Source organism: Mobula birostris, chromosome 31, assembly GCF_030028105.1.
Source record: "Mobula birostris isolate sMobBir1 chromosome 31, sMobBir1.hap1, whole genome shotgun sequence".
Classification (NCBI taxonomy): Eukaryota; Metazoa; Chordata; class Chondrichthyes; order Myliobatiformes; family Myliobatidae; genus Mobula; species Mobula birostris.
In genome coordinates, this window is record NC_092400.1 from 36,059,709 (window position 1) to 36,072,505 (window position 12,797).

General features: G+C 45.0%; 1 protein-coding gene across 1 annotated transcript in view; it reads left to right on the top strand.

Moving 5' to 3' along the window:
* Nucleotides 1-4,109, top strand: part of myo1ha (myosin IHa) — a 112,258-nt gene extending 108,149 nt beyond the window's left edge. The window contains exons 30-32 of the mRNA XM_072247998.1: nt 330-427; nt 2,073-2,172; nt 3,354-4,109. Of these exons, the coding sequence (XP_072104099.1) occupies nt 330-427; nt 2,073-2,172; nt 3,354-3,380 (225 nt within the window). The 3' untranslated portion in view covers nt 3,381-4,109. The remainder of the gene's footprint in view (nt 1-329; nt 428-2,072; nt 2,173-3,353) is intronic.
* Nucleotides 4,110-12,797: the final 8,688 nt, after the last annotated feature.

A 12,797-nucleotide genomic window follows, 5' to 3' on the forward strand; every position in this document is an offset into this window, starting at 1 on the left:
GGGGACATTTCAAAAGATTCAAGGGCCCCAACTCCCACGTGTTCCCACAAGGACTGTGTGTGGAAATGCCGATCTAGAAGCCTCTGAGCACAAAGTCTATCCACAACAATAAAGGAAGAATGTGTCAAACACCAAAAGTTTAGTAGCTCTGAATGTGTGGAGCAGTTTAGAAAGTACAGGAGTAAAGTTAAGGAGAGGTAAGACAAGCGTGCAGGTAACCGTGTTTTCCAGTGGACATGTTACTCGTTAAAGACCAGGGTCCGGCAACCCGAGAGCATGGATGCTACCCTTTCCTGGTACCACACTAACTCACTCTCCAATGTACACAGGGTGATGTCATTCTGCAGTGTGACTATGTCTTTGAGACTGTGACCAAGCTCTGTACAATGGCCAGCAAGCAAAACAGCTTCAAGATCGTGCAGGGCAGGTGAGCAAAGAGAATTTCAGTCACCAATATGTTAGAGCACAGTAGCAGGGCTCAAAGAGTTCAAGGTGACAGGACGTGACAATGTTACACTCTTCCTTGAGTGTAAAATGTAAGGATGAGGTCAAGTATGTGAAGAACAGGAGGGTGACTGGAGTGAGGGCCTAATAGGACTGATCAGGGATAAGAGAGGAGAGGGTAAAACACGTCTGCAGTGGGAGTAGGTAGGGAAAGTCCTGAATGGTTGCCTTGCTTCAGTATTCACCAGTGAGAGGGACCTTGATGAATGTGAGGTCACTTGGGATAGGATAATGTGCTGGAATACGTTGAGATGATTGGAACATGATAATAAAGAGGATGTGTTGGAACTTTTAAAAACATTGATATAGATAAGTCCCTGGAGCCAGACAGGATATACCCCAACTTACTACAGGAAATGAGAGGAGAGATGGCTGTGCCTTTTGTCCTCTCACTGACTACATGATTTGCTGTTGTTGTCTCACATGGCATGGACTGGGAGGGGTAGAGCAAGTCTGTCTGTTCAGCAGCAGGGGTTGGTTAGTACTATGTGATTAGTACCAGAAGATTGAAAGGCAGCAAATCTTATTCCTTTGTTCAAGCAAGGTACTAGTGATAATCCTGGAAATTATAGACAAGTGAGTTTTATATCACTGGCAGACAATCTATTGGAGAGGATTCTTGGAGACAGGATTTACGAGCATTTTACAGCAGCATGGTTTGATTAGAAATAGTTAGCTTGGCTTTGTGAGGGGCAGGTCACACCTTACAAGCCTGAGTGACTTTTTAGAGGAAGTGACATTACGAATTGTTGAAGGTAACACGATGGATGAGATGTTTATGGATTTTAGTAAAGTGTTTGTCTAGATTCTCCAATAGTAAGCTCATTCAGAAAGTCAGGAGGTATGTGACCTGGGGAACCTGCCTGCGTGGATTTGGAACTGGCTTGCCCTGAGAAGGCAAGGCAGAGGACGGTAGCAGATGGAGGATGGATGTCAGTGACCTGTAGTATCCCACAGGGATCTGTTCTGGGACCCCTGCTCTTTGTGATTTTTATAAATGACTTTGATTAAAAAATAGAAGGTGGGTTAGTAAGTTTGCAGCTGACATGTACGTTGGTGGTGTTGTGGATATCGTAGATTTGTTGTGGGTTACAGCGGGACATTGGCAGGACACAGAGCTGAGCTGAGAAGTGGCATATGGAGTTCAGTCTAGAAAAGTGTGAAATGATTCACTTTCGAAGGTTGAGTTTGAAGGCAGAGCACAGAATTAATGGTGGGATTTTTAGCAGTGTGGAGGAACAGAGGGACCTTGGGCCCAAATCCATAGGGCTCTCAACGTTGCTGTGCAAATTGATAGGGTGGCTAAGAAGCCATATTGTGTGTTGGCCTTCATTAATCAGGGGAGTTTGAGAGTGCGAAGTAACATTGCAGCTCTATAAGTCTCTGGTTAGACTCCAGTAAAGTACTGTGTTTATTTCTGGTTGCCTCGATTTAGGAAGGACATGAACGCTTTGGAGAGGGCATATTGTACACATCCAACATTCTTCCAAAGGACTTAAAATTGTATATTTCAGAAATTGTAGTGGTGTTTTAATAACTCATTCTGTTTGTGCATTGTCCCATTTCAGCCTGAAATTTACTATTGAACCAGGAAAGGAGGGGATTGTCGATTTCACATCAGGCCATGAGTCACAGGTCTTCAAAGGAAAGAATGGTCACCTGATGGTGGTAAGACGATGTCAGTGCTAGTGGAGTGGAGAACTTGGGTGACTTTTGCTGCTAGGGCAACTTCCATGCAGAGGAAGTTCAAGTGATGAGAAAATTACAGAGAGAGGATACCAGCCTCACTCATCTTCCATTGGCCCTTTACAGAGACGGTATTGACAATGCCATGTATTGATCATTGATCTTCTGTTGCAGATACCACAGAGGTACAGAACAGGTCAGATATTAGAGATGTACTGGGTTTGTGGGCCCTACATGTTTAGTTCAGTCTTGAGGATCAAGCAATGGAGATGGGGTTGAGGACAACCCACTGCTTAACTGGAGGTGTGGGGGCTGATAATTCAAGGAGACAGACTGAGATACAGTAAATAGCATAAAGTACAGGGAGCTCAGGAAATGTTTTTGCCACATTTTGTAAAGATTAAAATTGCCCTGTTTTAAAGAGTTAAATTTATTTTTTTGGGTGGATAAATGTGTAAAGTGGCAGGATGGAATTGTTTGATAGTGTGATAGATGAGTGGCCTCTTCCTGTACTTTGGAAGGAGATGACCTTCCCAACAGAAGCTTAATACTAGGTTTTCTGAACACTTGAAATGAAAATGCCCAAAATACTCAACAGGTCAGTCAGCGTCTGTGGAAAAATAAATGGGCTAGCTTTCCAGGTCCATGTTCTTTCAGCAGAACCTCATTAAGCTTTTGTACAATCACAGAAAAGTTACAGTGGGAAGTGGGGCACCCAACATGTCAAATTGTCTGGGTTTTGTAAGAGCAAGTCAGCTTGTCCCAAATCCCCAACCTCTCCCCTTGGGTCTCCACGCAAGAGTCTAGGCTGAAAAGAGATCCATTTCATCACCAAGTGATCAAAGGTTACGTAGTGTTGTGAAACAAGAGGGATTAGTGTTTTGACAGATATTTCAAGAACTCAGTGGATGAAGGAAAGAGGCAGTTCTTAAACTCGGTGATGTGGGCAGCTGAAAAAAATGGCACGGTCTGGATGGTGGTAATCTTTGATGGTGGATGCTGCCTTCTTGAGGCACTACCTCCTCTAGATATTGCTGATTGCTGCTGGTGGGGAGAGACGTGCCTGTGATGCGTTGGTCAGAGTTCACTATCTTCAGCTTCTTGTGTGAAGTCTCCTTCAGTCTGAGGAACGGTAACAATTTCTCACTCCTTTCCTTTCACAGATGACTCCGAGGGTAAAGACACGATGACCTTCGTTATCATTCGCCTCTTCTGGTTCAAATTTGATGGGAAATATAAATATGCTGCAAGTCCCAAAGGCATTCATTGTATTACCCTGTCACCACTTCATCACTGTGTAACCCCTCTATTAGTACATTGTGTGTTGGAGGCATGAACCGTCTCTACTGTACATGACATAATCCTCCACAGTGCCTACAAGCACCAAGAGCCAGAAGTGGATTGGTTCAATACAGGGGGATGTCCCTTGGTAAACTCTGAAGATGCCCCAGACCTGATTCTTTATCATGTCCTGTTAGATGGGTGTGTTCACTCAGCTTCCCTGGACCCACATGGGAGCAGTCTATAAGGTTCCTTGCTCCTGATCACTGTATGGTAACCCTGTGTGTGGATCAGATTATGTATTGGTGTTACTTAATTGTTTGACAAGGGCCAAAAGTAACCAATATCAAATCAGGGCATGTGAACACCCAAATGAAAGTGCCTGGAAAATTGGGGAAGGATCAAAGGTTAAGGAGGTTACTTGGAGTGGTAGAAAAGGAGCAAGGATTGGAAATGCTCAGGAGGTCAGGCAACAGCTATGGAGAGAGACACATTGTTAATATTTTCGGCCTGAGACCTTCCAGTCAGGGATAGGATATTATATATTGGTCGACAGAGGAATTCCAGCCACGGAGAAGGAGGGAAGTAGGACCACAACTGAAGCTGCTTTCAACTTGTTCAAAATAATGGCACACAGATTCGCCCATCAAGCATGCTCCCACACCTTCATCCTCCCAGCCTATTGTCTCTAGCTGCAGGATAGACAAGGAAATCCCAGCATTTCCCTCTCAAGCCCACAGTTCCCCTCTCTGCGATCTCCTCTATCCTTGTATCCCTCCACCAAGGTAAGTTCCAAGTCTTACTCCCAGGACTCAACAATAAGTACTCCATTTTGAGTACTGTTTGGGGAGGCGACCTTCCTGGGGGAAGCACAGCGGCTGTGTCTCTGGCACCGAGCCTGTCCCTGTGGTTCAAAAGGGTAAGGAACTGAAGATGGCAGCAGTAAAAGGGGACTCTGTAGTTAGGGGGACAGGTAGGCAATTCTGTGGACATGAAAAAGAAACACAAATGGTAGTTCGCCTACCAGGTGCCAGGGTCCGCAATGTTTCTGGACATGTCAACAATGTCCTGAAAAGGGAGAGGAGCAGCCAAAAGTCATGGTACATATTGGTACCCACGACACAGGTAGAAAAGGGGAGGAAGTCCTGGATATAGAATACAGAGAGTTAGGGAGGAAGCTGAGAAGCAAGGCCTCAAGAGTAGTAATCTCCGGAATGCTGCCTGTGCCATGCGACTGTGAGGATAGGAATAGAACGAGATGGTGGATAAATGCATGGTTGAAGAATTGAAGCAGGGGCCAGGGGTTCAGATTTCTGGATAATTGGGAATTCTTCTGGGGCAGGTGGGACCTGTACAAAAGGGAGAGGCTGCACTTGAATCCGAGAGGGACCAATATCCTTGTGAGTAGGTTTGCTAGAGCTCTTGGGAGTGGTTTAAACTAATATGACAGGAGGATGGGAACCAATATGATAGAGCTGAGGATGAGCCAACAGGTTTACATGTAGGTGGTGTAATATGAAAGTAAGGAAGGCACAGGATAGATGTGTCCCACAGAAGAAGTTGTTCTCAAATGCTAGGGGTAGGCAACCGTGGCTGACAAGGGAAGCCAAGGAAAGGGCATATAAGGTAGCAAAAATGAATGGAAAGTTGGATAATTGGGAAGCTTTTAAAATCCAACAAGAGGCAATAAGAAGGGGAGAGATGAAATATGAGGCAGACTAGCCAATAATATAAAGAGGACATTAAAAGTTTCTTTAGTTATATAGAGAGTAAAGGGGAGGTGAGAGTTGACATTAGACCACTGGAAAATGATGTTGGTGAGGTAGTAATGAGGGACAAAGAAATGGCAGATGAACTTAATAAGTACTTTGCCTCTGTCTTCATTGTAGAAGACACTAGCAGTGTGCCAGAGGTCCATAGGTGTCAGGGAGCAGGAGTGAGTGCCATTGATATTACAAAGGAAAAAGTGCTAGGCAAACTCTAAGGTCTTAAGATGGACAAGTCACCTGGACCAGATGGACTACTTCCCAGAATTCTGAAAAAGGTTGCTGAAGACAGAGCAGATGCATTGGTTATGATTTTTCAAGAATCAATTGATTCTAGCATGGTTCCAGAGGACTGGAAAATTGCAAATGTCACTCCACACTTTAAGAAGCAAGGAATGCAAAAGAAAGGAAATTATAGGCCAGTTAGCCTAACCTCAGTGGTTTGGAAACTGTTAGAGTCCATTATTGAGGATGAGGTTTTGGGGTACTTGGAGGCTAATGATAAAGTAAGTCAAAGTCAACATAGTTTCTGTAAAGGGAAATCTTGCGTGACAAATCTGTTAGAGGTCTTCAAGGAAGTAACAAGCAGGGTGGACAAACGAGAGACAGTGGATGTCATTTACTTGGATTTTCAGAAAGCATTTCATAAAATGCCACACGTGAGGCTGTTTAACAAGATAAAACCCCATGGCATAAGACCATAAGACATTACAGGCATTACAGGAAAGATACTGGCATAGATAGAGGAATGGCTGACAGGCAGGAGGCAGTGCGTGGGAATAAAGGAGATCTTTTCTGGTTGGCTGCCAGTGACTAGTGGTGTTCCTCAGGGGTCGGTATTGGGACTGCTACTTTTCACATTGTTTGTCAGTGATTTAGATAATAGAATTGATAGCTTTGTGGCAATGTTTGTAGATGATACAACCAGAGGTGGAAGAGTAGGTATTGCGAAGGCAGCAATGTGATTGCAGAAGGACTTGGACAAATTGGAAGAATTGGCAAAAAGTGGCAGATGGAATACAGTGTTGGGAAATGTATCATAATACATTTCGGTAAAAGGAACAAAAGTGCAGACTGTTATCTAAATGGGGAGAAAATTCAAACATCAGAGGTGCAGATGGACTTAGGTGTCCTCGTGCAAGACTCCCAGAAGGTTAATTTACAGGTTGAGTCTGTGGTAAAGGCGGCAAATACAAAGTTGGCATTTATTTCAAGGGGAATAAAATATAAAAGCAAGGAGGTTTTGCTGAGGCTTTATAGTCAGACCTCACTTGGAGTATTGTTAACAGTTTTGGGCCCCATATCTCAGAAAGGATGTGTTGCCTTTGGAGGGAGTCCCAAGGAGGTTCAGGTGGATGACTCCAGGACTGAAGGGATTGACATATGAGGAGTGTTTGGCAGCTTTGGGCCTGTACTCACTGGAACTTTGAAGAATGCATGGGGGTCTCATTGAAACCTACCGACTGTTGAAAGGATGAGATAGGGTGAATGTGGAGAGGATATTTCCAATGGTGGGGGTATCCAGAACTGGAGGGCACAGCCTCAAAAATGAGGGGTGACTCTTTAGAACAGAGTCGAGGAGGAATTTTTTTAGCCAGAGATTAGTGAATCTGTGGAATGCTCTTCCACAGACTGAAGTGGAGTCTAAGACTGTGGGTATATTTAAAGTGAAAATCGATAGTTTCCTGAATGGTCAGGGCATCAAAGGTTATGGTGAGAAGGCAGGTGTATGGGGTTGAGTGGTATCCCAGGGTCAGCCATGATGAAATGGCAGAGCAGACTCGATGGGCTGAATGGCCTAATTCTGCTTCTATCTTATAGTCTTATGGATTTGGGCTCGGCAGTAATGAGGGGGTGACAATTATTGCAGTTGCTGTTTCTAAGATTCGATACTAAACTGAGATCCCACCTCCTTTTGCATATGTGGAAGATACTATAGGGCTGTTTTGAAAAGTCGGGATTCCTTTCTGTCCATTTTGGGAAATTGCAAATATACATTTTATTCCTTCCATTGTCTGTCTGCTTGAATATTTGTTAAATGCACAGTGTAAAATCTCTCTGAGCAGTGACCAGTCGGCGTTTGGGATTGATCTGCAAGAGGGCCAGGCGAATCACAGTGGCCACCATCGCAACGGCTGCAGTCAGAGTGGACAGGGTCAGAGTGGACGTGGTCAGAGTGGGCAGGGTCAGAGTGGACAGGGTCAGAGTGGACGTGGTCAGAGTGGATGGGGTCAGAGTGGGCAGGGTCAGAGTGGACAGGGTCAGAGTGGATGGGGTCAGAGTGGGCAGGGTCAGAGTGGACAGGGTCAGAGTGGAGGTGGTCAGAGTGGATGGGGTCAGAGTGGGCAGGGTCAAAGTGGACAGGGTCAGAGTGGAGGTGGTCAGAGTGGATGCGGTCAGAGTGGGCAGGGTCAGAGTGGACAGGGTCAGAGTGGACGAGGTCAGAGTGGATGGGGTCAGAGTGGGCAGGGTCAGAGTGGACAGGGTCAGAGTGGGTGTGGTAAGAGTGGGCAGGGTCAGAGTGGACAGGGTCTGAGGGACATGGTCAGGGTGGGCAGGGTCAGAGTGGGTGTGGTAAGAGTGGGCAGGATCAGAGTGGACGTGGTCTGAGGGACATGGTCAGGGTGGGCAGGGTCAGGGTGGGCAGGGTCAGAGTGGGCAGGGTCTGAGTGGACAGGGTCACGGTGGACAGGGTCAGATTGGGCAGGATCAGAGTGGGCAGGGTCAGGGTGGGCACGGTCAGAGTGGACACAGTCAGGGTGGGCAGGGTTAGGGTGGACAGGGTCAGGGTGGGCAGGGTCAGAGTGGGCAAGGTCAGAGTGGGCAAGGTCTCGTGCGGACGGGGTCAGAGTGGAAATTTTGAAGCTTTTACTCTTCAAGGTTTCTGCAAAGAAAAAGGAATGGAAAGAAAAGCTGAAGGTTATGTTTTTTCCCCTTGCCCTTCTTTATACCTGCTCAGGTAGGATAGTAGAGATGTCAGGCAGGATAGTGGAATGCTCCTATTGCGAGATGTGGGAAGGCAGGGAGTCCTCCAGTGCCCCTGACAACTACAACTGCGAGAAGTGCATCCAGCTGCAGCTTCTAACAATCCGTGTTAAGGAATTGAAGCTGGAACTGGGTGAACTCTGGATCATTCAGGAGGCTGAGGGGGTGATAGAAAGGATGTATAGAGAGGTGGTTACACCCAAGGTGCAGGACACAGGAGACTGCGTGACAGTCAGGAAGGGGAAAGGGGTTAAGGAGCCAGTACAGAGTACCCCTGGGGCCACCCCCCTCGACAACAGGTGTATCACTCTGGATACTGTTGACTGGGTGGGGGTGGGGGAATGATCTAGTCAACAGCAGTCAGGTCTCTGGCATTGATTCAGACTCTGTGATTCAGACGGGAAAGAGGCTTACTGCAGTGATAGGGGATTCATTAGTTAAGGGAATGGATAGGAGGTTCTGTGGGTGAGAACGAGACTCCCAGGTGGTATGTTGCCTCCTGGGTGCCAGGGCTCGGGACATCTCAGATCGAGTCCTCAGCATTCTTGAGTGGGAGGGTGAAGAGCCAGAGGTCGTGGTCCATGTAGGTATCAGTGGCATGGGGAGGATGAGTGACGAGGTTCTGCATAGGGAGTTCAGTGCTAAGTTAAAGGGCAGGACCTTCAGGGTTGTGATCTCAGGGCTGCTACCCGTGCCACGTGCTAGTGAGGACAGAACTAGGAAGATTATACAGTTTAATATGTGGCTAAGCAGTTGGTGTAAGAGAGAAGGCACTGTTGGATCCTTGGTCTCTCTTTCAGGGAAGGTGAGACCTGTACAGAAGGGATGGTTTGCCTCTGAACTGGAGGGGACTAATATCCTAGTGGGAAGGTTTGTTAATGCTGCACAGTGGGGTTTAAACTAGAGTGGTAATGGGGTGGGAACCAGAGTGCCAGAACAGTTAGTGGAGAGAGTGTGGAGGCAGGTGTTGGTAAGAAATCAGACAGAGTACGGAGTCGAAAGGTTGAGCGTGGTGTGTCTATTGTCCTGAGCTGCATATAGTTCAATGCAAGAAGTATCGTAGGAAAGATGCTGGAAGTGAGGTAGCTGGTTTACAAACAGAGGCAATGTGTAGTGAGGAGAGGCTGTTGATAGGGCAAAATTGCAGACAGCAGGATGAGTTGCAACGTAAAAAATGGACAAAATCGAAAACAGGACTGAAGGTGTTATATTTGAATATGTGCAGTATACGGAATAAGGTAGATCAACTTGCAGCAGAGTTGTGGATTGGCAGGTATGATGATGTAGACATCACTGAATCATGGTTGAAAGAAGATTATAGCTAGGAGCTTAATATCCAAGGATACACATTGTATTGAAAGGACAGCAGGAAGGCGGAGGGGGCAGCTTTGTTCTTTTGGTAAAAAAACGAAGTCAAATCATTAGAAAGAGGTGACGTAGGGTCGGAAGGTGTTAAATCATCATGGATAGAGCTAAGGAACTGCAAGGATAAGAAGACCTTGATGGGAACTGTATGCAGACCCCCAAACAGTAGAAAGGACATGGCCTACAAATTACAATAGGAGATTGAAAATGCATGCCAAAAGGGCAATGTTACAATAGTCATGGAGAATTTCTATAGGCAGGTAGAGTTGGCCAGAATTGATTGGAAAAGAACACTGGCAGGGATGACAGCAAAGCAGCAATGGCTGGAATTTCTGGATACAATTCGGAAGGCACAAGATATATACATCTCAATGAGGAAGAAGTATTCTAAAGGAAAGAGGACACAACTGTGGCTAACAAGTCAAAACCAACATAAAAGCCAAAAAGAGAGCATATAATAGAGCAAAAAAATAGTGGAAAGTTAGAGGATTGGAAAGCCTTTAAAAACCAACAGGCAACTAAAATAGTCATTATGAAAGTAAAAATGGAATATGAAAGTAAGCTAGCCAATAATGTTAAAGAGGATACCACAAGTTTTTCAGATACATAAAGTGTAAAAGAGAGGAGATAATCCATACTGGACCAGTGGAAAATGATGCTGGAGAGGTTGTAATGGGGGACGAGGAAATGGCAGATGAACTGAATAAGTATTTTGCATCAGTCTTCACTGTGGAAGACACTAGCTGTATGGTGGAAGTTCCGGGTGTCAGGGGTCATGAAGTGTGTGAAGTTACCATAATTAGAGAGAAGGTTCTTGGGGAAACTGAAAGGTCTGAAGGTAGATAAGTCATGTAGACTGGATGGTGTACACCCAGGGTTCTGAAAGAGGTGGCTGTAGGGACGGTGGAGGCATTAATAGGGATTTTTCAAAAATCACTAGAATCTAGAATGGTTCTGGAAGACTGGAAAATTGCAAGTGTCATTTTACTCTACAAGAAGTGAGAGGGGCAGAAGAAAGGAAACTATAGGCCAGTTAGTCTGACCTCTAGATGGGAAGATGTTGAGGATGTGGTTTTGGGGTATTTGGAGGCACATGATAAAATATAGTCAGCATAGTTTCCTCAAGGGAAAATCTTGCCTAACAAATCTGTTGGAATTCTTTGAAGAAATAACAAGCAAGGTAGACAAAAGAGAACCGGTTGATGTTGTGTACTTGGATTTTCAGAAGGCCTTTGACAAGATGCCACACACGAGGCCACAGAAGCTACGAACCCATAGAATTACAGGGAAGATTCTAGCATGGATAAAGCAGTGGCTGATTTGCCGGAGGCAAAGAGTTGGAATAAAGGGAGCCTTTTCTGGTTGGCTGTGGGTGACTAGAGGTGTTCCATGGGGGTCTGTGTTGGGACCGATTCTTTTAAAATTATGTATCAATGATTTGGATGATGGAGTTAATGGCTTTTTTTTTGCAAATTTTGCATTCAAATGAAGATACGTGGAGGGGCAGGTAGTTTTGAGGAAATGGAAAGGCTACAGAAGGACTTAGGTTGTGAGAACAGGCAAAGAACTTGCAGGTTGAGTCTGTAGAGAGGAAGGCAAACACAATGTTAGCATTCACTTGAAGAGGACTAGAATATAAGAGCAAGGATGTAATGTTGAGACTTTATAAAACACTGGTGAGGCCCCACTTGGAGTATTGTGAGCAGTTTTGGGCCCCTTATCTTAGAAAGGATGTGCTGAAACTGGAGAGGGTTCAAAGGAGGTTCACCAAAATGAACTCAGGTTTGAATGGCTTGTCATATGAAGAGTGTTTCATGGCTCTGGGCCGGTATTCATTAGAATTCAGAAGAATGAGGGGTGACCACATTGAAAGCTATTGAATGGTGAGAGGACTTGATAGAGTGGATATGGAGAGGATGGTGGGAGAGTCTCAGACTAGAGGACACAGACTCAGAATAGAGGGGTGTTCATATAGAATGGAGATGAGGAATTTCTTTAGCCAGACAGTGGTGAATCTGAAATTATTTGCCACTGGCATCTGTGGAGGCCAAGTCTTTAAGTATATATAGGGCAGTGGTTGATAGATTCTTGATTGGTCAGGGCATGAAGTGATACAAGGAGAAGACAGGATATTGGGGCTGAGAGGAAAATTGGATCAGCCATGATGAAATAGTGGCGCAGACTCGATGGGCCAAATGGTCTGTTTCTGCTCCTATATCTTATGGTCTTATTGAATATAATGCATTTAATGCATAATGGTGCTGATGTTTTGCAATACCTTAACTAAGCTAAAAATGTTTTGTTGATGATTTTCATTTGTACTCAGTGTCTGAGGCTTCTCACTTAAGTGTCCAACAATAATCAGCCAGCACTGATGGATTCCAATTGCCCTGATACCATTACTCCATGACCGCAATGCCCTGGTGAAAACTTTCACCATGCTTGTCACTGACAGCACCAAGATTTGCAGGGAAACAGTCTAAATGGGAATACAGAAAATGAATCTTTGGTGACATGTTGCACTTCATGGTTTTGTATGCTTGAAGCATGTTGTTAAACAGCTAAATGTAGTTTGGTGCTCTGTACTTGCAAAGAAACTTTTTAATAGCATCTTTGAATGCCTTCCATGTGATTTTCTCCAGTCCCACAAGTTCTTCGAATTACCTGTTATTGATGACCTGTTTGATTGTGGACCATCAAAAATGCCTTCCTTAATCTTGGCATCAGTTATTCTAACTTGAATTATGAATGGAAATAACAAATATAGGCAATTTTAAAAATAAATGGTGCATGATAGATGAATTTCATGGTGATTTTCATGATCAGCAGTCCAAAGTCCATAAGATACACCCAAAAGTATTCAGGAAGCAATATCTTTGTTGTCCAGTGTAATCAAATATTTATTTCAGTTCAGCGCTGTGCCGCTAGCCCACTGCTGGCCTGTGCCCCAGTCCACATCGATCATTCCGTGTCAGACTGCTCAATAACAGCGAAAAAATAGTAATCAGAATTCAGGAACATACGCAACGTGAACCTGAAAGTCCCTTGAAACAAATCCACAGCCTTGCTGAGCATTCCTTGCAAAGTGGATCCCAAGACTCCTGGACTTTCCTCCGACAGCAGCCAGCGGGGGAAGGAAGACCGGTCAAATGAACGGCAAACACACACCTTCCTCTGGTCTCATTCTCAATGACTTCAACCTTGCTCAAG